This window comes from Podarcis muralis, chromosome 6 (genome assembly GCF_964188315.1).
Source record: "Podarcis muralis chromosome 6, rPodMur119.hap1.1, whole genome shotgun sequence".
Taxonomy (NCBI): Eukaryota; Metazoa; Chordata; class Lepidosauria; order Squamata; family Lacertidae; genus Podarcis; species Podarcis muralis.
The window spans coordinates 44,834,412-44,860,580 of NC_135660.1; the positions used below are offsets into that span (position 1 = coordinate 44,834,412).

General features: G+C 43.0%; 2 protein-coding genes across 4 annotated transcripts in view; one reads left to right on the forward strand and one right to left on the reverse strand.

The window, feature by feature from the left end:
* PDCD11 (programmed cell death 11) overlaps nt 1-8,128 on the forward strand; it is a 28,798-nt gene extending 20,670 nt beyond the window's left edge. For all 3 annotated transcript variants that reach the window (XM_028730384.2, XM_028730383.2, XM_028730385.2), the window contains exons 25-36: nt 1,355-1,532; nt 1,772-1,828; nt 2,480-2,602; nt 2,916-3,038; nt 3,390-3,540; nt 3,686-3,802; nt 3,900-4,040; nt 4,427-4,677; nt 4,941-5,109; nt 5,521-5,674; nt 6,309-6,474; nt 7,611-8,128. In XM_028730384.2, the coding sequence (XP_028586217.2) occupies nt 1,355-1,532; nt 1,772-1,828; nt 2,480-2,602; nt 2,916-3,038; nt 3,390-3,540; nt 3,686-3,802; nt 3,900-4,040; nt 4,427-4,677; nt 4,941-5,109; nt 5,521-5,674; nt 6,309-6,474; nt 7,611-7,776 (1,796 nt within the window). In that variant the 3' untranslated portion in view covers nt 7,777-8,128. The remainder of the gene's footprint in view (nt 1-1,354; nt 1,533-1,771; nt 1,829-2,479; nt 2,603-2,915; nt 3,039-3,389; nt 3,541-3,685; nt 3,803-3,899; nt 4,041-4,426; nt 4,678-4,940; nt 5,110-5,520; nt 5,675-6,308; nt 6,475-7,610) is intronic.
* Nucleotides 8,129-9,093: 965 nt separating this feature from the next.
* CALHM2 (calcium homeostasis modulator family member 2) lies at nt 9,094-19,899 on the reverse strand. The gene is made up of 3 exons (XM_028730382.2): nt 19,677-19,899; nt 13,445-14,079; nt 9,094-11,464 (listed from the first exon to the last, which is right to left on the reverse strand). Exons 2-3 carry the CDS (start codon nt 13,985-13,987, stop codon nt 11,048-11,050), a joined length of 960 nt encoding a protein of 319 aa, XP_028586215.2. The 5' UTR covers nt 13,988-14,079; nt 19,677-19,899; the 3' UTR covers nt 9,094-11,047.
* Nucleotides 19,900-26,169: the final 6,270 nt, after the last annotated feature.

Below are 26,169 nucleotides of genomic sequence, written 5' to 3' on the forward strand. Positions count from 1 at the left end.
TCTTGAGCATAAAGGGCTTTCCATTTACTCCAGTGTTGTCTCTCTCTCACACACACACAGCCCCGTGTTCATATCCACACTGTACGCATGTAAATGCCTCTGTGGCATTGTAATAAACAGGGAAGGCCATGCTAATACGCTTGCAGAAAGTGGGGCCAGGCTGTATGTCAGTCAAAGTGAATGGATGAGTAATCATTTTGTCGCTCTTGATGATGATGCCTTTAGTAGTAGGGGCTTGTCTACGTCATCAAAAGTGGCACAGCTAGAGGATGAGCAACCAAATGCTGAGCAGTGGCTGCTGGTCATAGGACTTGCCTTTATACCAAGTCAGACCAACTGTCCATTTAGTTCAGCATCGTCTACACGGACTGGCAGTGGCCCTCCAGGGTTTCAGGCAGCTGTACCTAATGATGCCAGAACTTGAACCTGAGACCGTCTGCGTGCAAAGCACATGTTCTCTACCACTGAACTACGACCCTTCCCATGTTGGTTGTGAGCTACCTCCAGTGCTGGAGACAGTATTCCTCCAGAACCCGGCTGCTGGGAGAAACAAGCAAGAGAATGTTGTTGTATTCATATCCTGCTTGCAAGCATTCCTTAGGCACCTGGCTCACCACTGTGAGGAATGGGATGCTGGACTAAGTAGAGGCTTACATCTGATCTGACAGGGCTGCTCTTCTTCTGTTTTTGTCTCTCCTGTTGTGGTTCTGACAAAGTTTGAAAGACAGTGTTTTTGTCAGTGTTTATGTGCAAGGCAGGGAGAGTATATTTCTTTGTTACTATTAGAAATAAAATATAGTCCCCAGAGTGGTTGGGGAAACCCAGCCAGATGGGCGGGGTATAAATAATATATTATTACAGCGGTGCCCCGCAAGACGAATGCCTCGCTAGACGAAAGGGTTTTCCGTTTTTTGAGTCGTTCCGCAAGACGAATTTCCCTATGGGCTTGCTTCGCAAGATGAAATGTCTTGCGAGTTCTTGCGAGTTTGTTTCCTTTTTCTTAAAGCCGCTAAGCCGTTAATAGCCGCTAAGCTGTTAATAGCCGCTAAGCCGCTAATAGCCATGCTTCGCAAGACGAAAAAACCGCAAGACGAAGAGACTCGCGGAACGGATTAATTTCGTCTTGCGAGGCACCACTGTATTATAGTCCTTCCCTGTGTGCCAGTAAAGTTCCTGGTGCAATTTGTACTAGGGACTGGATTAGGTCCTCTGTATGTGGGAATTGATCGTAGATGCACTTGGGGTTCAGGATCCAGACTGACAACCTTTAAGTGTACTGTATAAGTAGGCCATAGGGGAGTGTGGTATTATAATATCTGACTTGATCTGTTTGAACCTCCTCACCCCTGAACAGGAGTTTACTCTCTGGAGAAAGGAACCATCACGCTAGGCTATGTGAGCAAGGTGATTCCGCAGGTTGGCCTGAATGTTCAGCTTCCCTTTGAAAGGAAGGGGAAAGTCAGCCTTTTCCACCTGAGTGATTCATATGCTGAGCAGCCACTAGAAATGTTCAGCATTGGGAAAATTGTCAGGTAAGAGTCTTATGCAAAATCATGTGTGTAGACAAGCTGAGGGAATTTTATTTGACAGTCATTTAACCCTAAATCCTTTATGGTCCCGAGCTTCATTGGTTCTCTTAGATCCTTAATGCTCTCATGAAGCCCATGACCAAGAAGAGTTATCACATAACTAATTTAATCCCAATATTTTCTGTGGAGAGGGCCTTTTCGAAACGTGCAGAAGTTCCATGTTTTCTTTTTCCTGCATACAGGTGCTATATCCTTTCCAGTGAAGGTAAAAAAATGGAAGTGTCCCTTCGACAATCCAGGTAAGAATCTACACCCTAAATTTAGATGGGAAGAAGATTTAATAATAATAATAATAATAATAATAATAATAATAATAATAATAATAATAGAAAATACTCTATATCATATTGCACAGGTTTTCAAAGTTAGCATAAATTGCCCTGCTATTTGGGACATAGGAAGAGGGAACCTAACATTTGGGCCTGAAGTGCAACTACATTGCACTTGCATTTAGAATGGATTCTGCAAAGCAGATAAATATGTGTCCTTTGATTCCTTTGCTAAAGTTGCTTGCTGTTTTTGAGTTCTTGAATTTTTTTTAGGATACTGTGGTTGCTTGTTTGTTCTTGACTTTTTTGTGTCCAGTGCTTAAGTACAGGGGAAGTAAAGAAATCCCACTAGGACTTCTACTTCGTTCATTGCTTTCTAAACTCGTAAGCTTTTCGAGGGCAGCTAGAGCTCTACTTTTCTTTATTAACAAAGTGGAGATAGAAGTTGTCAGCATTTCAAAGCCCTTGCATATGTTGCAATAGTTTCTGTACTATGGATATGGGGATTTTTTTTACTATATTGTCAGGATTTTCCGCTTTGCAGTCACCAGAAGTGTCCCTTCTAATAAAGAAGCCTATCCAGAAATAGGGCATTTCACTACTTCTCCATTTTTGTTATAGGATAAATCCCAAGAGCCATTGTAAAGTGGAAGACCCTGAAATCACATCCCTCGATGATCTTCAGAATGGTCAGCTTGTCAGAGGCTATGTCAAATCCATCACTCCATCGGGCATCTTCTTTGGGTAAGTTTCCCTTGCTGACCATAAAAAAGTGAATTCCGTGTTGTGAATGTTTGTTGGAATGGTGTCTAAATAAATTGTAGAGCAGTTTGGAGCCTATAGTTATAGAAGTCAGGAATGGCCAATTGTTCCATCTCAGAGCAACTTTACCTAACCCTGAAAAATCTGAATAAATTTTAATCGGGGCGGGGGGGGGGGTTGTCCACCATTTCACTTATAACTTAAAGACATTTTTCTTTTAAGAAATAAAGCTGGTCTGCAAATAGGAGCAAAATAAACCTGTGTTACTATATGTCACTTTTCCCCCCCTTGGCAGGTTGTCTGACTCGGTTGTGGGTCAAATCCCACCACAACTTATCTCTCCTCTCTTCACCTCGGATCATTCATTATGTGCAAAATACATACATGCCGGCCAGTTTCTTACTGCCAAGGTTTTCAGGTAGGTGTGATGTTTCCTAATAGAGGGGTGAATCTGGGATGGAAAATATTGCGGAGACACGTGAGGACAGTATGGTTCACAGGACAACAGAGACCAGAGTTCAGATATCACAACAGTTGTGGGCTAACAGGTGGTTTTGGGAAAGCATGTCTATATTTTCCTCTGCTCATTATCTTATGAAATGGAAATTATAATGACTACCGTAGAGGGCTGGTGTGATGCTCAACAAGCTGAATAATGTTAAAGCCTGTGTTACTATTAAGAAAGTACTGTGTAGATTTAATGTTTATAGCAGTTCCTTATCTCTCCTGCCACTTTCTTTCTGCCCCTTCTCTTTTACTCATTCTGCAGTATAAATAAAGAAAAGAACCTTGCAGAGCTCTCTCTCCTTCCTGAAGACACTGGGAAGCCAAGCATTATCCCAGAGTCCCTGGAACAGCCAGTTGGTGAAAAGGACGCGCAGCCGAGAAAGCAAAAAAGGGAAAACTCTGAAAGTGAGCAGGTATTTATCCTGGAAAAGAGCTTTTAAACCTCGCTGTTGTTGTGAACAGTTAGCCAACGATCCAAACAAACTGCACACACAAAAATGTTTGTTGATATTTTTTTTTAAAAAAAAAATAAGCTGCTCTACCTGAACTTTTTTTTAGGAGGTTAAAGCACGAAAGAAGAAAACTCGTTGCCCTGAAGATGATGATAGTGGTGTTGAGGTTTACTATCGGGAAGAAGAGGAGGGAGAAGAGAAGAAGTGTGCAACAAAATCTAAGGTAAAAGACTGCCTGGAGCATTGTTCGTGCTTTGCGTGGGATGCTTGCTGTGGGTGTTTCTAAATAGAGGCTTTTTTCTTGATTGTGTTTTCTGCAGGAAAAGAAAGTTCCAAGGCTGCAGGTTTCAGCCAGCTTCACATGGGAGGAAGGCTTAAGTGTGCTGGATACGACCATGTTGAAACAGAGGGAGCAAAGCTCTGACAGTGAAGAAGACGACGACGATGTTACAGAGTCCACGGTAGAGTATCTCAATGTATTTTGCTTTGCATAGTGCTTGGTGTGCAATCCTGTTTACTTAGGCCTCTTAAGAGAAGTACTATCGTGCTGGCCTAGAAAGTACAAAGGCAGTGTTTTGCTTCTAAAATTAGCTTAGCTCTATGTCAGGAATTAATTTGTGAAAAATGCCTTTTGTGTTTTAGGCTTGCATCTGGGATTCACTTATTTATATATACCTATGTCTATAGCGACTATCCATATATAGTTCCTTTTCTCTAGATGTGTTGCTCTGAAAAGAATGTTTTTTTATATGCAGCTGAATTTTGAGCCATGCCTCTACTCGCAAAACTCTCTCTCTATCCTTTTCAACTAATTGCCTTCCTCTCCTGCCTTGGCCCTCTGTTTCAGACCAAGAAGCAGACAAAGAAGAAAAAAGAGCTCGAGAAGCAGAAGGCAGAGAAGGAACTCTCCAAACTTGAAGCTGCCCTGATGGATCCCAGCCGGCAACCTCAGGCAGCCGACGACTTTGACCGATTGCTCCTTGGCAACCCAGACAGCTCCATCCTCTGGCTGCAGTACATGGCTTTTCACCTCCAGGCTACGGAGATAGAGAAAGCAAGAGCTGTGGCAGAAAGGGCACTCAAAACCATCTCCTTTAGGTGAACTGCTTCCCCTTATCATCCATTTTTTAGTTTTTAGTTGATGAGCTGCTATTACCCAGGCATGCTTAGCTTGGCTTTATCTCGTGGGAGGGGCACCTGCAGAACAAAGTGGGCAATTCTGTTACTTTCTCTCCCCTCCCTTCACAGACGTTGTCCAGTCAGATCACCTGCTTTCTCTTCCAGGTGGATTTGTTGAGCAAAAGGCTAGCGTTGAGCTATGTGTAGGTAGGGTGGTTATTTGTGGTGCCTCTTTCTTTCAGAGAGGAGCAAGAGAAGCTGAATGTGTGGGTTGCGCTGCTGAACCTGGAGAACATGTATGGCACCGAGGAAGCGCTAATGAAAGTCTTCGAAAGAGCCATCCAGTACAATGAGCCTCTGAAGGTCTTCCAGCAGCTGGCAGACATCTACAGTGGCTCTGAGAAATATACGGTGAGGCTGGGTTTACAGTGTTGCCGAGAGAAAGATCACTTCTGCTCACTGAGTCTGGCAGGGAAATTGCTTGTTCATTCTGTTCTTGGGAAGAGCCCACCTTGGTTGAGCCACCTGGATCCTGCGCTTCCATCTACCCTGTGGATTTATCATGCTGTGGATTTTTCCTCCATTTTGGACAAGCATCAGGCTGATTCCCTACATTCCTCTTTTTCATCTAAGCAGTACCACCACATTGCCTCTTGCTCTAGCTTGTTGGCTGCATAATATTCTCTGGGGCCCATGAGTTGGGTTCTGTACTCCAAGATACATACAGTTGTGAATAGCATACAAAGGCAAGGGAGAACCACAGGATTCAAAGTGTGTTTCCATGGTTTGAACAATCCTCTCTCCTCTGATTTTTATTTTCAGCAAGCTGATGACTTGTACAACACAATGCTGAAGCGCTTTCGTCAAGAAAAGTCTGTGTGGGTGAAGTATGCCACTTTTCTCCTGAAAAGAGGCTTAGTAGAGGCAGCTCATAAGCTCCTCCCACGTGCACTGAAGTGCCTGCCAGTCAAAGAACGTAAGAACCTCTTCACTCTTCTTTCCTATGATTAGCATCTAAACGTCATGTTCGTTATTTATGCATTACACAGGTAATATCTAGGAAATGCAGCATGTGCTGTGAATCTAAAAATATCCATAGCCATTGTTAGCAAATTCTCTTTCAATAATTTTATTGGTACTTTCCTTAAAAAAACCCCAACACTTTTCAAAGTTAATCAGTTAGGAATGGGGGGTGGGTGGAGCATGTTCTGATTGGGGAGATTTCAAAGTTAATATAAAGGACTGTGTATATTCCTGGATGCTGCAGTTATACCAATGGCTTGAGAAATTCAGACAGGATTTTCATAGCCTAGATTGAGTGCAAAATATCCTTTTGCATTGATTGCATAATTTCATTTCTTTCCCTCCCGATGCACCTGAAGCAAACCCAAGAAATAAAAAAATTGCCAACACAATGAGCAAGGCACATTTTATGAAACAGGGGGCGGGTGTTTCATAATTTTAGCTTTGTTGCCTACTCTGGGAATTTGGTAGCATGGAACTCCAATTCCTTGCTAATATTATTGCCAAAGTAACTACAGCATCCTTGAACTCTAAGCAGAGGCAGTGACAACTAGCCAGAAGAACACTTCTAAAATGCACTTTTGCAGATATGGATCTGATATCAAAGCTGGCACAGCTGGAGTTCCAGTTTGGTGATCTGGAGTATGGCAAGACCGTTTTTGAGAATACCCTGAGCACCTACCCGAAGCGTACAGACATCTGGTCAGTGTACATAGACATGATGATCAAACATGGCAGCCAAAAGGAAGTACGGTGAGTACTAGCATGGGAAAGTGGGCTGGTACTTCTGAACTTCCTAGGAAATGATGTAAATACAACATAAGGGATGCTTCTTGGCCTTAAATCCAGGGAATCTTGATTTCATGTGAGCAAATATTTACAACTCTGAAAGGTGCCACAGGAAGTGACTGGATGATAAGCATTAAGAACCTGTATTAGGCCTGCTATTTACTAGAGGAACCCATTGGCTTTCTTTCTCAAGACTATCCCTTCTCTCAGCCTGGAAGCTGAGAGTCTAGCATGGGAACCTTCATACTCACAGGCCATGATTCCTAGTTTTCAGAAAAGGCACAAAATGTATGTAAATTGTAATTGCAGTCTGGTAAAAAAAATATTGTTCCATAGCACAGAAATTTAATGAACTTGCTGGTATGAAAACTGGGGTGTGGGGCATGTGGCTTCAGAGCAACACCATATGTTGCAGAAGGGCAAAACAGCCCTTAAAAGGCCACAACACTACTTACTCTCTAACAAGAGAAGAAGCAAAGGATTTGCGTCTCTTACCAATTCTAGTAAATCAGTTTTGCGTCATAACATCCTAGCTGAGTTCAGATGTAATGGGAATTCATAGATCTCCACTATGTGGGTGAGCCTCAGCTTTATTCTCTTAGCAGAAAACCATAGTTTTCTGTTACATGTGAACTGAGCCCCGGCTGCTACAGGCGTGCTCTTAGACTAGAAATATTCTCACTTCTCAGGCTAGGGGTCCCCTGCCATGCTTGTAAAGAGCAACTGAGATGTGCTTGACATTTGACAGAGCAAGATTTCTCAATGAGGGTGATATACCCCTCCAAGCATGTGTGTACTGAACTCTGAAGGAAAACACACAAGTGAAACTTGTTCTATTTTCAGTAGCTCTGTGAACAGATCCTTGTAGATGCTAGGAATCTGAAAGCTCTGTGATTGAACACAATGTCTGAATTTTCTGGAAACACGTGGTAGTCACTTCCTGTCTTCTAGGCATCATTTTGATAAAGCGCTTATGATGGGCAAGAAAGATTTGTACCCACAGGATCAGCTAACTCCCAGGCCCATGCTTTTTCTGTTGCTTGTTTGTTACCTGTTTGATTGCATAATAAAAAAGAGTTTTCCTTGTTTTTGTTTTGCAGGGATATTTTTGAACGTGTAATACACCTAAGCCTAGCAGCAAAGAAGATGAAGTTTTTCTTTAAGCGCTATCTGGAATACGAGAAGAAGTATGGCACAGCAGAAACAGTCCAGGCTGTGAAGGCAGCAGCACTTGAATATGTGGAATCCAAGAGCAGTCTTGCTTGAGGGCTAACTTCTAGAGCAGTCAGGCTTTTTTTGTTTTCACTTGCAGTGCAAGAGGCAGCAGGGACAGAGAAGCAGACCATAGCTGTAAGGAGGAGAGTCTTCCTGCCTGCTTCATTTCCTGATCTCAAAAGCAGATTGGGGTAGCCCGGACCAAATTTTTATCAAGAACTGTGTGAGAGCATAGTTTCTGTAGATGTTTATACCTATTGAACCTTACAAAAACTTTTGAATATGAGAATTATAGTTGGAGCTTTATTTAAATTTATTTTGGAGTTTAAAAATAGCAGAAAGTCACCCACTACTTTGTGCTTTCCTGTTGCTCTGCTCATTAAATGAACTAGGGTTTTTTAAAGCTTCCTTTTTCTTCTATTCATTTCCAAAGGTGCAAGGAATACTTCTGGTGTCTGTCTTCTGCCAGTATTCTAGGGTGTGTTTCCTGGCTTGTCTCATTAGATTCATTCTCACATACTATAAATCTGACTTAAGAGAGAACTATTGGTTATGCCAATATGCAAGAGTTGGAGTCAACTCACTGATGCCATACTTTATGAATATATACCTAGAAAATTATGCCAGGGCTGTTTTCCAGCCCTTATTTTAAAACGGCACATATACTTAACACCTAAACGCAATGTAAAAATAGCAGGTGAAAATCGTCCTCTGATATCTGATTTGTCATATAGCCATGGCCCAAATTAGAAACACTTTCCAAGGCAAAACTCTAATTTTTCTTCTACACTTTCTATCCTATATTTGCATTGCACAGAATCCAGAGAATGTAATTTATTTATCTGGTGAACAGAAAAAGTCCTAGCTGCCTAGTGAATAATGTAGGGGTAATGTCTCACATCCATTCTCTTATTAATGTTTAGCAGCCGTACATCTTGGTCCCTTTTACATCCCATTTGTTACTGCTTCCATCCCCTTTGTGGCCACTTGATCCTTATCAAAAGCTTTGCAATAATACAATTGGGATAAGCAGAATATATTTTACAAACAACACAGAACTGATGTAAAATCATCAGATCACCTGATTAATTCAAGGGGCAAGATCTCTTCTGATCATTTACACAGAACTGACCTGGAAAAGCAGGCATAACCCATCCCTTTTTATGCATTCCAGCAGTGGGATATAGTAACCCAGGGAGACTGAGTTGCAATGCCCATAGATTTTGGTATGTGACAGACACATGTGAGACTAATGTTAGATTTCTTCACAGAACCGTAATGGTTTAATGTTACAATTCCACATAAATCTTGTCAATGTCTTGAATGCCCAAGAAAACTAGAGATGCGGATGTTAAGTCACTTGAAAGGTGACTGTTGCAGCATTTACTGGAACCATGAAAAATGACAAAACATACCTTGGATCATGTTGTTTATACAGTCCATGTGGTCTGTGCCATATTTGAATAAGGAAGACCATAAAAGCCATGAGAAATTATAACATCATTTAGAAAGAGCCGTGGAGTGAAAAAACACAAAATCAAATTACAGTACATGATACCGGACTTCTTATAGGGTCCCTCAGCCAGGAAAAGGAAGGTCTTCAGGTCTTCTGTTTATCTTAGTGTGGCTTAAAACTCCAAGCAGGAATCAAATTCTGATTATGGTTTTTGCTGAGGATACTAAATGTTCATACCTTGCGAAAGGTAGAATATGTCATGGATAGGGAACCTGTGTGCCTCTAGATATTGTTAGACTGCAACTCCCATAATCTGACCATTGGCCATGCTGGCTAGAGCTGATTGGAACTGGAGTCCAATATCTGGAGGCCACCTATTAGCCATCCTGGAAATAAATAGAAGTGCTTTTTGGTATAGCAGCAATTCAGGTAATTAGATAAAATCCCTGATTTAATAATTTGGGGAGTCACCCTTTCGACAACAGACCCTTGAAGCAGGACCCTTTACCATACTTTTCAACTCTCGCCCACAAACTTTTATTAAGAAAGGATGGTCCCTAAACTAAGATGACCCTTGCAACATTTTTAGTAAAGGATATGAAGATAATTGAAATAAATGGGGAAAGCAATAGTAGCTCTTTGCTGGTAGACAGTTATTCAGAGACAATTGTGCTATCATCTGAAGTCCAGTACATGGGAAGACATGTACAAGAGTCATAATGAGAAACGGGATCATAAAAGTGCAAACTGCAGAGTCTTGTCCATTAAATAAAATAATCCATTCTAGGTCAGTTAGGTGGTTGTTGTTTTTTAATCCTGTGGAGGAAGTACAGCAGATGCCACTCACAAAACCAGAATTCAGCCAATCCCATGGGTCCTAGCCCTGAATCTTGATATGGAAGTAGGTTCTGAGAGACTCTGCTGATAATTTCCTGTATTAGCAATCAGAAAATTGTTGCCTACCTCAGTGGTACCTCTGGATACGAACAGGATCCGTTCTGGAGCCCCGTTCGCATCTAGAAGCAAACGTAACTAGTGACGGCACGTCTGCACGCATGCGTCGCTTTTTGCTGCGCAAGCGGCGAAACCCAGAAGTAACACATTCCGTTACTTCCGGGTTGCCGTAGAGCGCAACTCAAACGCGCTCAACCCGAAGCGCATTCAACCCGAGGTATGACTGTACGTGTTTCCAGCTTACAGCATGCATCATCCCCTGATCATTGGCCATGCTGTGTGGGGCTGATGTGAGCTGGAGTTCAGCAGCCTCTGGGAGGACCACAGGTTCCCCACCCATACATATATATATATGTGTATGTTTGAGCCCTCCTGGAGGAAGTCAAACAAAAGTAAGTTAAGGCACAGCTGCATGATGGCATTATATTGTCTTCAAAATGAGGAGGAAAATAATCAGCAATTTTTGAGTAAGCAGAACATCCAGTTCATTTCCTCTTCTTTCCATTGTATGTGGGAATACATCAGTGAGAGGCCTCTGGGTATCAGACCAGCTGTCCCCATCCAAGAGATTAGCTGCAATGTTTTCTTTTAGATTTATTATTCTCTTTGACTCGCAGTCCTGTGGTCTTAGTTTAGTAGTCCACAGTTCCAGACATTCTGCTGCTCCTTCAATTTCTGTTTCGAAATGTAGTCTTTCGGATGACCACTCACATCAAATCCATTAGCCATATCTTTTGCTGAGAGCTTAGGTCAACAGATAAAATGAAGGCAGGTTACAGCATAGATGTACCAAGAGCGGTGGTCACTCTTATAGTCCAGTTCATTCTATGCATGTATGCTCAGAAGTAAACCCTATTGAGTTCAGTGGGACTTACTCCCAACAGGGAAATGTGTTTAAGTCCACAGCTTCTGCTAGGTAGCTAAGAAGGCCATTTCCTGGCTGTCGGGACCTAAGCTGTTTCCTGTCGCACCTTTGGCCCATTTATGGAGACGGCTATAGAGGGGGAAGCCGTTCTTCTCCCGATAGATATAGACCCCTGTGATGGCATCCCATTGTGGCCTGGGCTGAAGGGTTTCGACAGCAAATTCCTGCACCAACTCCTTCTCCTCCTTATCCAGACACACAAAGCCAAAGAAGTTTTTGACGTTGTTTGCAGCCACAACCTTCGAGTGTATCTCAGCAGTGCGCTGGAAGAGTTTGGCCTCACTGGAGCGGTACAGATTCCAGTAGTCCTCCTGGCGGTAGCTGAGTGGTGAGCAGCAGTGTTTGAGGCACTTGGTGATGAACACAAGAACTGCAACCGCACCAATGAGCACCCACCCAAACAGCTGAAGAGAAAGACAAATAAACCAATTAAAATTTGCATTCCCTTTAAGAGAAAGTAGGGTTCAAAAGGATATCCTTGGCTACCACATACTGATTTGTATATACATAGAAAAATTCCCAAAGTTGGTAAAACTGGAAATTACAAAAACCTAGTCATATACACAGAAAACTACAGTATATCCTGGAACAGGGACTCACTGGATGGGGGCACATTTGGGACTCCAAAATTGTCCTGGGCAGCGAAAAACATGTCACAAAAGGGAAAAGTGATGCTTTCCCAACATCCCCTAAAACAGGCATGTCCAACCAGCAGTAGATCGCGATCTACCAGAAGATCCCTGGCTGATCCTGGTAGATACCGGGACCCCTATCGATCATGGGATTAAAAAAAAGTTTACCAAAAGTTAACAAATAGCAGTTGAAGAACTCTGGGCAATCCTCCGCAAAAAAAGCTCAACAACTCTGGGCAATCCACCCACTCCATGCATGCTCCCCCTCCCTCCAATGACAATGGGTAGATCACTGCCAATTCTTTTTATACTGGGAGTAGATCGCAGTCTCTTGGGAGGTGGATGTGCCTGCCCTAAAACAAGCAAAGCACCTATAACACCCTCCCCGCCAAATCAGACAACCCCCCCCCGTCACAACAGGTATCCTTTCGAACCAAACAAATATCCAGAAACAAAAACAAACAATGGGGAGCAGCAGGGGGCCTTTGTGAATGTCAAGGAGTGTCTGAGGGTGCTATCTTGAGGGCCCCAGTTGTAGAGAAATATAAGAGGATTTAGTTTCCAGTGACCAGACAGAGGCTGAAAATGAAGCAAGAGAGAGAGAGGACAGTTCAGTAGATTGTTGACCATTTAAGGCAGTGTTTCCCAACCGGTGTTCCGCGGCACACTACTGTGCCGTCAGACATTGGCTGGTGTGCCGTGGGAGGGAGGCGGGCGAGTCGGGCGGTGAGAGGCGGCGGCGGCGAGGATCCGCGTCGAGCCGGGGGCGGCTCCGCGGTGGTGGTGCCGAGCGGCGGGGCAGCGCGTGCAAAAGGGAGGAGCGCGAGACAGCGGAGGAGGAGGAGGCCGGCATGTCCGGGCAGCAGCAGCAACAACAGCAGCAGCAACTCCCGGCGACGGCTCCTCAAGCCCCGCCGCCGCCCCCTCCTCCGCCCGCTATCGCCGCCACCACCACAACAGCCGCCGCCGCCTCAGTTGCCGCCGTCCCTCAGTCCCTCGCTCTGCTGCCTCCTCCCACCCCCAAAGCTTGGAGGTTCCCCGGCAAGGGGGAGGGAAAAAACTTTCACTTTCGTGCGTCCCTCCCGGCGTGACGCTGCGCGCTGACGTCACGGGGCGGGGCTTTAATGGTGGTGTGCCGTGAGATTTTTTTTCAGTAAACAGGTGTGCCGTTGCCCAAAAAAGTTTGGGAAACACTGATTTAAGGTTGCAATCCAACATTTTCTTACTGTGGGGTGAGCTTCACTGAATGGAGTGTAGCTGCTTCTCAAGTAATCATGCAAAGAACTGGGTTGCAAGGGTTTGTAGATCAGCCCCCACTGGGGCAGCCACAGAATAAATTGAATCTATGTGCACAATCACATAGATCTAAAGAAAGCCCAGGGGCATGCTATCATACTATGATATCCTGAAAACCCAAAGTTCATACCATGATACGAATAATAACAGTAACTATGTACAATGATAATGGAGTAAAAGAAAAAGCAAACTCACTAGCAGAAAATAAAAGGAAAATAGTAATCAAGGGAATTACCATTAGTTAATCGTATTGGTTGATGCAGGGGAAGTTAATAAAGACTCTAAAATGAAGCTGTTTTAGGAATTTACAGCTTATCAGGTATGTGTCATATCCTAATATACCAAAAGCACACATTTTGGAATGGAAAAATATGTCCTAAGCCCTTAATTATTCTTATTCCAAGCAGGAGGCAGCACTCCTCTGCTTCAGACGAACAAGTAAGTAAAATGCAATACCTGAGACTCATATTTTAATCGTCTTATAACCTCATCCTGAAATCTTGTCAAGTTTTGCGGCACGTCTTTACAAGGGAACCTGGCCATGGTTTCTGCTCCGTAGCCAGGTGGAAACTTATCCAGAGATGTAGGTTCTATGAATTCACTCAAGGCACAGACATAAGCCTCTCCACGAAGCAGTGAGATCACGGACCATGTAACAGGAGCAACTGCAGCCCGTCCCATGACAGAGCCAAAGATCAAGAAGTTGGCTGCTGCTGAAAAGTTCTTGGTTCCTCGTTTGTGGCACTCAGCTACCAAGTTCCAAGTGTGAGTGTTCCAGATGACACCAATGACGAACAGGGCCAGAGCTGGTACACCAATGGCAGCCAGACCATAGATGTAGTTCCTGGCTGGGGAGCATGGACAATGGAAAGCAACCACAGAGAAAAGTTCTTGGCTTCCAACAGTGCCCAGAGCCACCAGGCCATTGAAAATCATCACATCTTTGCTCTTGAAGAAAAGTGAAAGGAAGCGGAAGTTTTCAGCAATGAAGGCGGCCATTTTGCTTTTCTGTATCCAGTTCAGACTTCAGTGTTCTGATGTGGAGTTGTCTGCAGCATCAAGGAGTCTTGTTCTTTTCACCTTTCCATGGGCTGCAAAACAGAATAGTTACTAAACATTGGGAACTAAGCATTATCATGGTTGCTAAAAGTCAAGAGATACAATAATACATACTCTTATCTACTTAATAGCTACAATAATAATCCCATGCACATTATATTGTTTGCAATGTCTGTTGGATTTTGGTATACTTTTAGTATTTTCTTTACCTAGTACTATAAATTACATACCAAGTGTACCTGGTTGGTAGGTAGAATTCTGTCATATCTGAGCAGTGAATCTCTACTTCTAGCATTATTTTTGAGATGTAATATCCTAAAAACGGCTAGTGTTTTAGGACAGAAATGTGTCAATTAAAACATGGGAATTTATGTTGTTTCATTACAAAATGTGCTGTCCAGTACTAGTACTATTCATTTTTATGATGACATTTAATAGAATCTTGGGGAAGTCATATTTCATTAGACTTAACGTAACTTTAATTATTTATGGTACAAATGTATATACTGCTTAACATAAAAACACCATAGTACAGTGGTACCTTGCAAGACGAATGCCTCGCAAGACAAAAAACTCGCTAGACGAAAGGGTTTTTTGTTTTTTGAGCTGCTTCGCAAGACGATTTTCCCTATGGGCTTGCTTCGCAAGACGGAAACGTCTTGCAAGTTTGTTTCCTTTTTCTTAACACCGTTAATACAGTTGTGACTTGACTTCGAGGAGCAACTCAAAGAACGCGGTGTGGTAGCCTTTTTTTGAGGTTTTTAAAGACTTTGGTGATTTTTGAAGCTTTTCCAAAACTTTCCCGACACTGTGCTTCGCAAGACGAAAAAAATCGCAAGACGACAAAACTCGCGGAACTAATTAATTTCGTCTTGCGAGGCACCACTGTAGTGCACAACATAAAAGCACAATATGCCATAAACAGCATAAAAAATCAGTATAAACAGAAAGGTCTTAAGCAAGCGTCTAAAACTGAACACTGTTGATACTTGTCTGAAATCAGTAGGGAGTTCCACAAAGCACTGAATCTTCCTTGAAGTGTGCATATTTATCTGTCAAAGTATAAAGGATGTATAATAAATGAGACAACTTTATTCTGATCACTCTGCCACTGTACCGGCTGCTTCCATTAATAATACTAGAAGATTAGAAAGGACTAGGCAGTCATGTACTTTAGTGAACAATCTGGCACTCCATTGCCTTTGAATCCGTAGCTGGACTTTTTATCTCACCGTACAAGAGAACACTCAAGCATGCCTTACCTTCACTTCTATGAGGCTTTAATGACCGACTGGAGTTTGAGTTTTCAGTGAAGAAACACCATTACCAGAATAGAAAATGTGCTGCTGTTAATCTTAGGTTCTGTCCATGTGTTACTTTGCTACCAAATTTTCTGTGTGATCTTGAGACAGATGAATCCTCAGTTTTGTTGTACTTCCATTCACTAGTTCTGACCAGACTGTTGTTATGAACACAGGAGTATTTACATGAGTTTACTGTATTAGTGTGAACAGGTTGGACCAAATGAATGGCACTTGATGGATGGAATAATGAGGAACAAATAGTCATTGCCTGACTAATTTGAATCAATGGGAGGTACACGGAGTAATGAATTAATGGGAGCAACAATTCATTACCTTAGGTGACACAGCTGCATATCCTAGCAATTATGGCCACTCAGCAATGTGAATAATATATCTCCAAGCACCATCTAGTGATAGGTTTACTAATTGCACATTTGGGGCATTATACTTGTATGTACTGTATAATACAAAGTTTAATCCAGCATGTGCTTGAATGCCTCCTGCAAGATAGGGCCAGTCTGGAGGTACCCTAGGAATAGCAGGGTCTCAGACAGAGACCTTTCCTATCACCTGCTACCTGAGCTACTTAAATTATGGGCTGGCGTTACCATTAGGCAAAGCGAGTAAACTGCCTAAGGTGGCAGATGGAGGATGCCAGCAGCAGCTTCCTAGCTGTGCCTCATAAGGCCCCCGGCCAGTTCCTTCTGTCAGGAGGACAGAATTGTGTGCGCTACAAGGCCTGACATGGCCCTCCTAAGTTAGCCTTGTGAGATTTAGTGGAGTGTGCTATTCCATGACCAGCCTTGTGGTAAGATTTGGCTCTCAGTCCAGTTGGCTTCTGTACATAGAAAGGGCAGGAGGTGCTTGCTTAAGGCAGCAAATGTCTTGGGTTGGCCCTGCGTTAACTAGAGGTGCCAGGGATTGATCTTAAAACCACCTGTATTCAAATCATCTGCTCTACTGCTGTACTATTGTCCCTTCCCACCATCAACATAATTAGTAATGATTTTTTCCTGTGGACCCCAATATAAGGTTGCCATATGACTGGAATTTCCCAGACATACCAGGGATTTGGATGTCGGAAACTGTGTCCAGGCAGAAATTGCTTGAACGTCCAGGAAAATACAGATGTATGGCAACCCATGTCGTAAGTGTAGAATTTCCTTAAAAACCTCTCAAAAAACTCAACAACATTGCCCCCTCCCCCCAAAAAACCAAACCAATAATTAACAACTTTTGTGCCTGGATTTTTGAAATATGGCAACCCTGCCCCAATCTCTCTTTCCATGACAGTTACAGCCAATTTAGTCCCCAACACTCTGCAGGCCTGAAGCCTGATCCCTCCTTCTTTTCCTCACCATCCATAAATGCAGCTTAGGGCCAGGAGCAACAAATTAAAAAAAAAGTTACCCCACAAGTAACCATCTCTGTTATCCCTTCAGTCCTCCAAATGGATAATTCTAGATTCTCCTTCAAACTATGGTAGGATTTGTTTTGTTCCAATATGTGTCACTTTGTATTTACATTGAATAATATCTGCCATTCTGTTGCTCATTTATTCAGAGGTGTCCCCCACCCGCAAGTTTTTCTCACTCTGGTCTGGATTGCAGCATTTTGAAAAATGAATAATTTGAAGTCATTTCTAAACTAGGTTACTACCCTCTTCACCTCGAACTTCATATCATTTACAGTTAAACACTAGATCACTTTTCAACACAGATTCTTAAGGGATGCGGCTGTTTACTTCCCTCCACCGTAACAACTCTCAGTCCATTTATCTGTTTACTGATTTTTAGTGTGTTACAAATCCACAAAGGACATGGCTTTTTATCCATGCCTGCTAAATTTTAATAAAATAAATCCCCTGTGTTCCTTAAGTATTATTTTGACACATTTCTGTTATCTAACACCCCCAGTGTCATCCTAGTTTCTTCACAGAATTTTTTTGAGTTTTTAATTTTTTTTTAGTATTCTCCTCAAGTTCTTTATTTGCTTGACTTACACACAGCTTGCCTGTGTGCTCCCTGCCCCCAGAGGGCAAGACTTCCACTTTTTAAAGGAAGCTTTCTTGCCTTTTATAGCTTCATTGACTCTTCTATTTTTAACCATTCTGTGTTCCTTTTGGACTTGTTTGTACCTTGTCTAAGCTGTGGTATTCATTGCATTTGAGGAGTCTCTGTTATAGTGTTTTGTTCTGACATAACCTCCAAGCTTCCTGAAAAGATATGGCACTTATAACAGTACCCTTTGGGTTTCTTTTACCAGTCCTCTTATTTGGGAAGCGTGTGATAAAATTAACTGAATGTGCTGTGTTTTCTGATGGTTTTTTAAAAAACAAATACATATATGCTGCATTTCCTAGGATTATGTTCCCTGTTCCCAAATAGCTTGACCGTGCTTGTGTTTTTCATCAAATAATAATAATAAGCAGGGGGTTTTTTCAGCTGGAACTCACTGGCACTCAGTTCCAGCACCTCTCACGTGGGTGCCATTGCCATTATAAGAGAACAAGGGAGGTGTTCATGATAACTTCCAACACCTCTTTTACTAGAAAAACAGCACTGATAATAAGCATTAAGTCAAACTGCCAGAGGAGGAAAGATGTGGTAGATGTATGGTCTTCCAAGTCATGGACAGTCTCCCATCATGCCTTAAAGGTAAAGGTACCCCTGCCCGTATGGGCCAGTCTTGACAGACTCTAGGGTTGTGCACCCATCTCACTTAAGAGGCCGGGGGCCAGTGCTGTCCGGAGACACTTCCGGGTCACATGGCCAGCGCGACGAAGCTGTATGGCGAGCCAGCGCAGCACACGGAAACGCCGTTTACCTTCCCGCTAGTAAGCGGTATTTATCTACTTGCACCTGGAGGTGCTTTCGAACTGCTAGGTTGGCAGGCGCTGGGACTGAACAACGGGAGCGAACCCCGCTGCGGGGATTCGAACCGCCGACCTTTCGATCAGCAAGCCCTAGGCGCTGAGGCTTTTACCCACAGCGCCACCCGCGTCCCTCATCATGCCTTAAGTACAGCTAAAACCAATCTGGGGCTGCAGCTTATGTTTTTAAAAATCTTGGAGGCATTTTTAGGTTGCAATCCTATACCACATACCTGGGGGTAGGCCGTGCTGAATTCAATGGTGCTTACTTTGTGGTCCTTGCAGCACCTAGTGCCGTCCAGCTAAACAGAATTTTCTCCTACGGATTTTAATTGGGCTTTATCAATGCAAGTCATCTAACACCTTAGTTTGCAAGTCTTATCAATTAAAGGATGTTTGTGGGCTTCCCATATGATTATGGTTGGCCACTGTGAAAACAGGATGTTTAACTTTGGGTAGGGCTTTTCTTATGTAAATGCTTTATGCATCTTCAGCCTGAGTACTTGCAGTACAGAAGATAGCAGAAATTAAAATGATTATACAAGTGAGAGGAAGAACCAGGAAATTCCTTTCCATCTACTCATACACGTGCTTGAGTCATGCACTCTCGGGACTGAAGGACTGAATCCACATTAATACTCTGAACTGAACTTCTATGCAGCAATTTTGGCACCTTAGATCTCTAATATATCTGGGAAGAGGCAGGTTGGGGTAGGGAAGTAGACAGGCTTTCCCATTCCTTCTCTTTCCCTCCCTCCATTATAATCTTCAGGAAAATATAAAAAACACCATTAACCTCCTGTTAATGCTGATGGAATCTATTACTCTTATACTTTATACTGTAAGGTCACTTGCAACATAAATGCAAAAGATATATACGTCTGGCATCTCACATGTCATCCTTGTGCCTGAGGGCCACACCCTTAGCTTAGACCAAGGCCTGAATGTCAGAAACAGCCACGCACATCAGTACATACACAGACCAACTACCCCACCCAGAGATTTGTAGATTCTTTTAACGTTCTTGTGCAGGGCTTGTTGAAATCGAAACAAAACAAAAGCACCGCTTGAAATTGAAATATTGATAGAAGATGTGAAAGAACTGCTCACATAGCAGAGCAGAGAACTATATAGTGTGTAAGCTATTGTGTGTAAACCAGCTGGGCTTGCTGCCAGTTTGCTACAGCTGCCCAAAAATAGTTTGAGAACTTTTTACGGTGGAAGCAAACAGGCGGCAAAACTGATCTTTTCTACTTCTCTAGCTCTGACATCTGACAGCCCAGCAAACTTCTTTCTTGCTAATAATAGGAGAGGGGGGGGGTGCTGGGATTGTTTTATTAAAAATAATAATAATCACAAGTAGATATATTTAGTGCATGTATTTGTTTTCAGAAAGCTCCAGGTTTCCCAAAATCAAAATGAAACTTGATGAGAGAGAAAAAAAGTTACTTACTTCTGCAGGTCACTGTATCACTTTCCCGAGCCTCTTTTTAGCTGGCCACGTGGGTTTTGAATCTATTCCAGGAACATCTAGCTGCCCTGCACGTGAGGATAGAGAATGGGATCAGATGCAGAAATTGCCACTGACAGAAGAAATAGTTAAAAAGTGTGAGTGTGCTGCTATCTAGCAGCTTCCTTTTGCTTGCAAAGGGACTGGGTGGTGTAATTTTTTTGGGTTTTTTTGTTTAATTTTCATGTGCAAAGGGAGGGGAGAGGCTTCCGTCTGGGTGGGGATTGTAAAGGGAGGGAGGGAGGGGGAAAGAATTGGCCAGATTCATCCTCTTGCTGTCACGCAGAACACTGTGCCTTTAAGGAAAGGAGAAAAGCGTAGGGAAATGATAGGAAAAAAATTGTAGGGAAATTACTGGAAAAAATGAAACTCTTCATAACCAGATCAAGATGACTCATTCACAGAACAGGGGAAAAAACAACCTTTGCCTTCAGCTGTCTGGGCTGTGAAAATAGGCACTGCAGTTTCTTCTCTGGCCCCCCAAATAATGCTTGCTCAAGAACAAAGGATTTTTGCCTTTACAAGATGGTGCAGTTGGTGATATAGGTGCTGTTATGTTTACTTCACCATATTTTATAAGCTTTTCCTAGTAAAGTTCATGCTGCTCTAAGTAAGTACTGTAATTATGGTGAGATAAAACGCCAGTGTCTTTAAAGCAAAGGGTGACTAATAATTATGCTGAGTGATGTCAGAAAGACAAGCAAGTGCTACACTCCTGTCTGGGGTTATCGTTTGTTGTTGCTGCTGTTTGCTGTGGTGACATTGATTACATGAGCATCACTGGACCCCTTTTGGATCATGCCTGTCATTACCTCCTTTTGCTGAGCCCCCAACGGCTAACTCTCAAGCCCACAGGCATCTACTAGGGAGCAGGCCTTTTTCAGCTGAGGGGACAACTTCATGGAATGCCTTCTCCAAGGAGGACCATATCAGTTTGGGCCTTCAGTCACCAAGACAAACCCTGGCTCTTTGTTCCTGTTTCCCTGTTTGATTTGTTTTTGTCCCATTGTCTTGTTTTATGAGCTCCTGCTGCAATGTGGTGATACAATAATGATGTGGTATATTTGTTTCACTGTTGTTTTTATATGTATCAGCCATCATGGGCTGTGCAAGATCCAGCTGCCCAGTCCCACTCCCTGGTGTCAGAAAATCTCAGTGGGAGGCATTGTCTGGCAGCTGCCAAATGGCAGCAAGGGAAGACTTGCCTTCATCCTGGGCTTGAACGATGACACTAAGGACGACCAATGCCAGGTGGCAGGAAATGCCACCTGAATAATGTGTCAGCACAGGGACATTTCTGTTTCTGATACGACATTTGGATATCATTTTATTGTGAGAATTTTTTGTAAGACTACTTGAGCACCTTTCAGGGCTAAAAAGTGGGCTGTAAGGCTTCTTATGCTCCTGTAACAGGACTCTCCTCCCTCCTCTCTCTTTTGCATGCACCACCCCCAAATCTGCCCCAAAACAAACTTGGACGCACAGAGGGAAGAGAGGGGAGGAAGTCCTTGTGCTGATAGGACAGTTTCTTAGCACTAGAGTTTGAAGAGTTTTGGATTTGATATCCCGCTTTATCACTACCCGAAGGAGTCTCAAAGCGGCTAACATTCTCCTTTCCCTTCCTCCCCCACACCAAACACTCTGTGAGGTGAGTGGGGCTGAGAGACTTCAGAGAAGTGTGACTGGCCCAAGGTCACCCAGCAGCTGCGTGTGGAGGAGCAGAGACGCGAACCCGGTTCCCCAGATTACGAGACTACCGCTCTTAACCACTACACCACACTGGCACTATATTGGATAAAACTCTAAGTATTCCAGATAAATGATAGATTTTGATGTTTCATGTAAGCCTCTTTGGGTTCATTTCTTTTAAAAAGAAAATCAGGGTATAACATACATTTTAAAATACATATCCATCCCCAACCTAGCTATACATTTTCTCTCCTTTTCTCTCTTGCTTTCTATTCTTGATTCTGTATCTTCGTGGGTTTCTAACATATTGTTCTGATATTTATTTATTTTTACAATGCAGACTTCTAATAGAAAGGGTTTCCATTGGGAGTAAGGCTAGTCCCCTGCCCTTTCTCTTAATTGGGGACAGGAGTATCAACCACAGCAGATGGTTAGCCATCTGCAGTGTTAAAGCTACCAGAAATCACCACCTGTCCGAAAGGACTATTTACCTTCCTTGTGGCAACAGACTAACATGGCTACTCTTCTGGAATTTTATTTTAATGGATTGCCTATTATTTCAGCTGGTGTACACAACTATGCCATAGGCATGAAGCCCTGCTCTATAAATAGAGGGAACTTTGTAATGGCATAACTGCGTAAGAAATATTCAGAAGTCACATACACTTACAATGCACATCTGAGTTCTGAAGTGCAGAAGAGTTAGGAAATGTCATTCTTCCAGTCTCTAGCATGAATTCAAGCCCCAAGGAAACCAAATAGTTCATCCCAATTTAGCATGGGCTTTAAGTGTTTCCAGGTTTGACTGCTTGGGCAGGCTACATGGTTCTCAGCCTTTGTGCTCTCTGATAATTCTAATTCAAAGTGTTGGTACTGACCTTTTAAGCCCTAAACGGCCTTGGTCCTGTATAGGAGCGTCTCCACCCCTCATCATTCAGCCTGGACACTGAGGTCCAGCACCAAGGGCCTTCTGGCGGTTCTCTCACTGTGAGATTTGGGACTCAAGCAGTCATCTAGTCCAGGGATGTCCAACTGGTCGACCCCGCAGTGGAGTTAAAGTCTTCACCACCTGCTGTCGTCACTCTTTTCCTCTGTTGTGTCAAATGCTTATGTAGTCGGCACGTTAGAAAATGAAAGTAGCTGTTACTGCTGTGTCGTTGATGTAATAGGTGTGCGATGCCCCCCCCCTAAAATAAAGCTAAAAATGCTAGATTAGCTTTTCCTCCTTAAAAAAAGCTCAACAACTCTTTGGCTTTGCCCCCCTTAAAAATGCTCAACAACTTTGACTCCCCCCTCTCTCTTGGGAGCTGGACGTGCCTGATAGTCCAACTCCCTGCAATGTGTGTTTGGGGACTGTTTACCTGGCCACAACCTCTGCTGAATCAGGTCTTGGTTCCAGTTCTTAGTACTTATAGCCCTGATCCTGACTGCTTGCCTGGTTCTGAACCCTGACATACCTTTATGTCTGTCTCAAGTGCCATCTGCAGACTCACTGCAGCTTTGCACCCAGCTCCTGTCCTTATTCTGGAGTTTCAGCTCTTTTGTCCTTGGCTGTGGTCCAGTGTTGACAGTGAATAGCAGGACCTATAGGACAATTGGGCACGCCCACTGGGACTGATGGGAATTGTAGTATAGCAACATCTGGAGGGCCACATTTCCCCCATCCCCATAGTTGATCTGCTGCACTGTGCCCCGGTGTTGAATTCCTGTTTACCCTTCAAAATATAAATATAATCCCTCGCGGTGGCTCCTTTTATAACTGAACTAACCAGTTTTCAGATTTCATATGCACAGCTCTCATGCTTGATGCCCACCTCTTCATGTTGCTTATGCTCTTCCCTCTTTCTTTTCTTAGCCACTAATATCCACGTGGCAAGCTTTGAGCCTACAAGTGCAGGAAACAGACAGGATGTGCATAGTCAAATCTGTTAGTGAGTAGTGCCAGAATGAGTTGTTGGAAGGGAGAAGCTGGCACTGAGAGGACCCACTATTAAGGTCGTGTTCTGGAGACAGAGCATGATGAAGCACAAAACATAACAGAGCTGGTCATACCTTCAGTCAGTTAAAGGCAGCCACTCCAGACAGATGGATTAATGAATCATGAAAGAACAGCAATTGCCATGTTTGAAGTTTTGGCTTTTGCTTACTGTCATAGTACTTGTGGGTATTAAGCACTGTGACTAAGGACTGGCAAATCTGTCAGTTTCCTTTTATTTCCATTTATCTCCCCCCGCCCCTGCTCCCAATCTTAAATTCAGTTCTCCCCATTTACACATCTATGTGTGATTTTTTTTAAAAAAAGGTCCTCATGAAAATTCATCAGCATTTTAGTGTAAGTTCCTCCTAATATTTCTGAGTGTAATTTTGCCTATTATGCACATTTTTTCAAAGCAATTCTCCCTAATGAAATGCTTTTTGAAATTTATTTTCACTAATACATATGTTTTTATGCAGACTTTATGTTAGTATAGGTACATATTTTTGCACATAAAATCTGACTGGAGATGCATTGCAAAATTTGGAGAAGTGTGGATGTTAAGGAGTGACAGTGTTTCATATTGTTTCAGAAAGTGCAAATTAGGCGGGTTCAGCTTTAAATGTGAACTGAATGTGATTTCTCCCCTATCTCCAAATGTTACTTGGGGCAGATACCATTTGGTGTTCTGCTACAGGCAGCAAAATCTCTGGAGCTGGGTCTGAAGCATTATAACAGGGAATGAAGGGAGTATGAAGGCTGCAGTGTGGAGATGGGCAATTCATTGGATGGAGAAAGCAAGGCAGAGAGAGCAAGGCAACCTGTGTGATGGAAAAAGATGAAATAAAGGGTTGTTCCAGGCCTGTGGGTCTCATAAGAAGGACAGGTCTAATTAATTGTTGGCAGTTAGCATTTAATCTCCATTTGTGACAAAGGAAGCACATAGTAAAGAAAAGGAAATGGTGAGTAAGAAGTGGTTTTCAACTAAATTTAACAGCGCTTACTGAATGGAATCTGGAGTTGTTCTCTAAACTGTATTTATTTTTCTTTAAGTATCTATGCCAGGGCACATTCTGCTTGCTCCTGAGTGGGGAGGTGTACAGGGAACTCAAGCCATTCAAGTGGAGAACATGCATACATAGGCAGGGGGGCTTCAGGGTCTGCCCTTGAGTCCTAGTCACATTCTTTTCAGTGTCTGAAAGGGACTATTTGTGTGTACAATTGAGACCCCTGTCCCCATCACCTAAGCACAATTGTTCTACATAAACAGATGTACTGAAAAGAGTCAATGATTTTGGTTTGAAAGAGAGGTTTGCACAACCCTCCAAAACATGTGCTTTCCAGTTCTACAAGTCTCACCATTTCATTGTTCCTGTCTGCATTTCCCATGGCAGCAACTGACAACCAGAGAGAGAACCAAGCACCCTAACAATCAAAGAGACTGAGATCCCAAGGACAGCGGGATACAGTGCTGCAGATAGGATTTACAGTGGTGATGGGGAACTTGTGGTTCTCCAGGCATTGTTTGATGACAACTCCCAGCATTCCTAACTGTTGACCATCTTGGCTGGGGCTGATAAGAGTTGGCGTCCAACAACCTCTGGAAGGTCATAGGGTCTCTGTCCCTGATATACAGGCTCCAGAACATATGGGAATAAATAAGGAAGGCTTTTGGTCTTCAGTTTCAGAGAAAAACTGATACTGGTTCCCAGGGGCAGGGAATCATGTGTAAGGGACTCCCCTCTCCTCTCTTGTGTATAATTAATATGCATATTTGCCATACTGGTGTCTAGCTATAAATATAAATCAGATAGTAAGCAGAAATGTAAAGGACCTATACAAAGGGAACTAGCAGCACAATTGTTTTGTTGTGTGCCACCCCAATCTCTCAGCAGCGCGAGATTCCGGGGGTTCCAGACACTTACCCAGGGTTCGTGTTTCCTTTTGGAAATGAGGTACAGTGGGGACTGTAGTGTCTTTATGATATATGGTTTAATTACACATATATACAACCTGAGTCTACAATGGAGGGGTTCACAGTATTAACACTCCGAAAGGGTCTTGTTCCTCCTGTAGCCACAGCCTTAGATTTAAACAGACATCAAACATTGCTCTGTCTCAGTCTTCTCCCAGCTTGCTGCTTTACATCTGGCCCTCATCCCTGCAACTTTTCACTCTTTCCAGTTATCAAGTTGAGGGAGGGGCCCCACCCATTTGCCCTCTTCCTTTGTTCTCCTTACATCTTCCAGGAGGCTAGCCTCGCTATTCCATGAATTGGAAGGCTTGATTTGATTTTAACACTTGCTGGATCCAGAGATTAGAGGGTTCTGGCATACAGTTCAACACCCCAAACTCATAACACTATACAAATCCTATTCAGACAAATTCAGACAAATTCCTGGGTAAGTGAGCACAGGATTGCAGCCTAAAAGAAAACAAAGAACACCTATCAATTCTCCATTATTATTATTTTTTGAAACAGGCAAAATATTTATTTATTTATTTATTTAAGTTTATATCCCACCCTTCCTCCCAGAGGAGCCCAGATATTGGGAGGAAGAATGTGCTATCACAGCTCCCAAAACTGATGCCTGGTTACCACATGAGGAGCCAACCAGGCAGCAACTGGCACAAATTACTTCCGTTGCAAACAGGAAGAACAGGTTTTCCTAAAACTTGATATTTAACTTAAAGTTGTACACCTAAGCAGAATGCAGTGAATATGCTTCACAGTGAACTCACTATTTAAATTTATGTATGTTAGGATGTTCA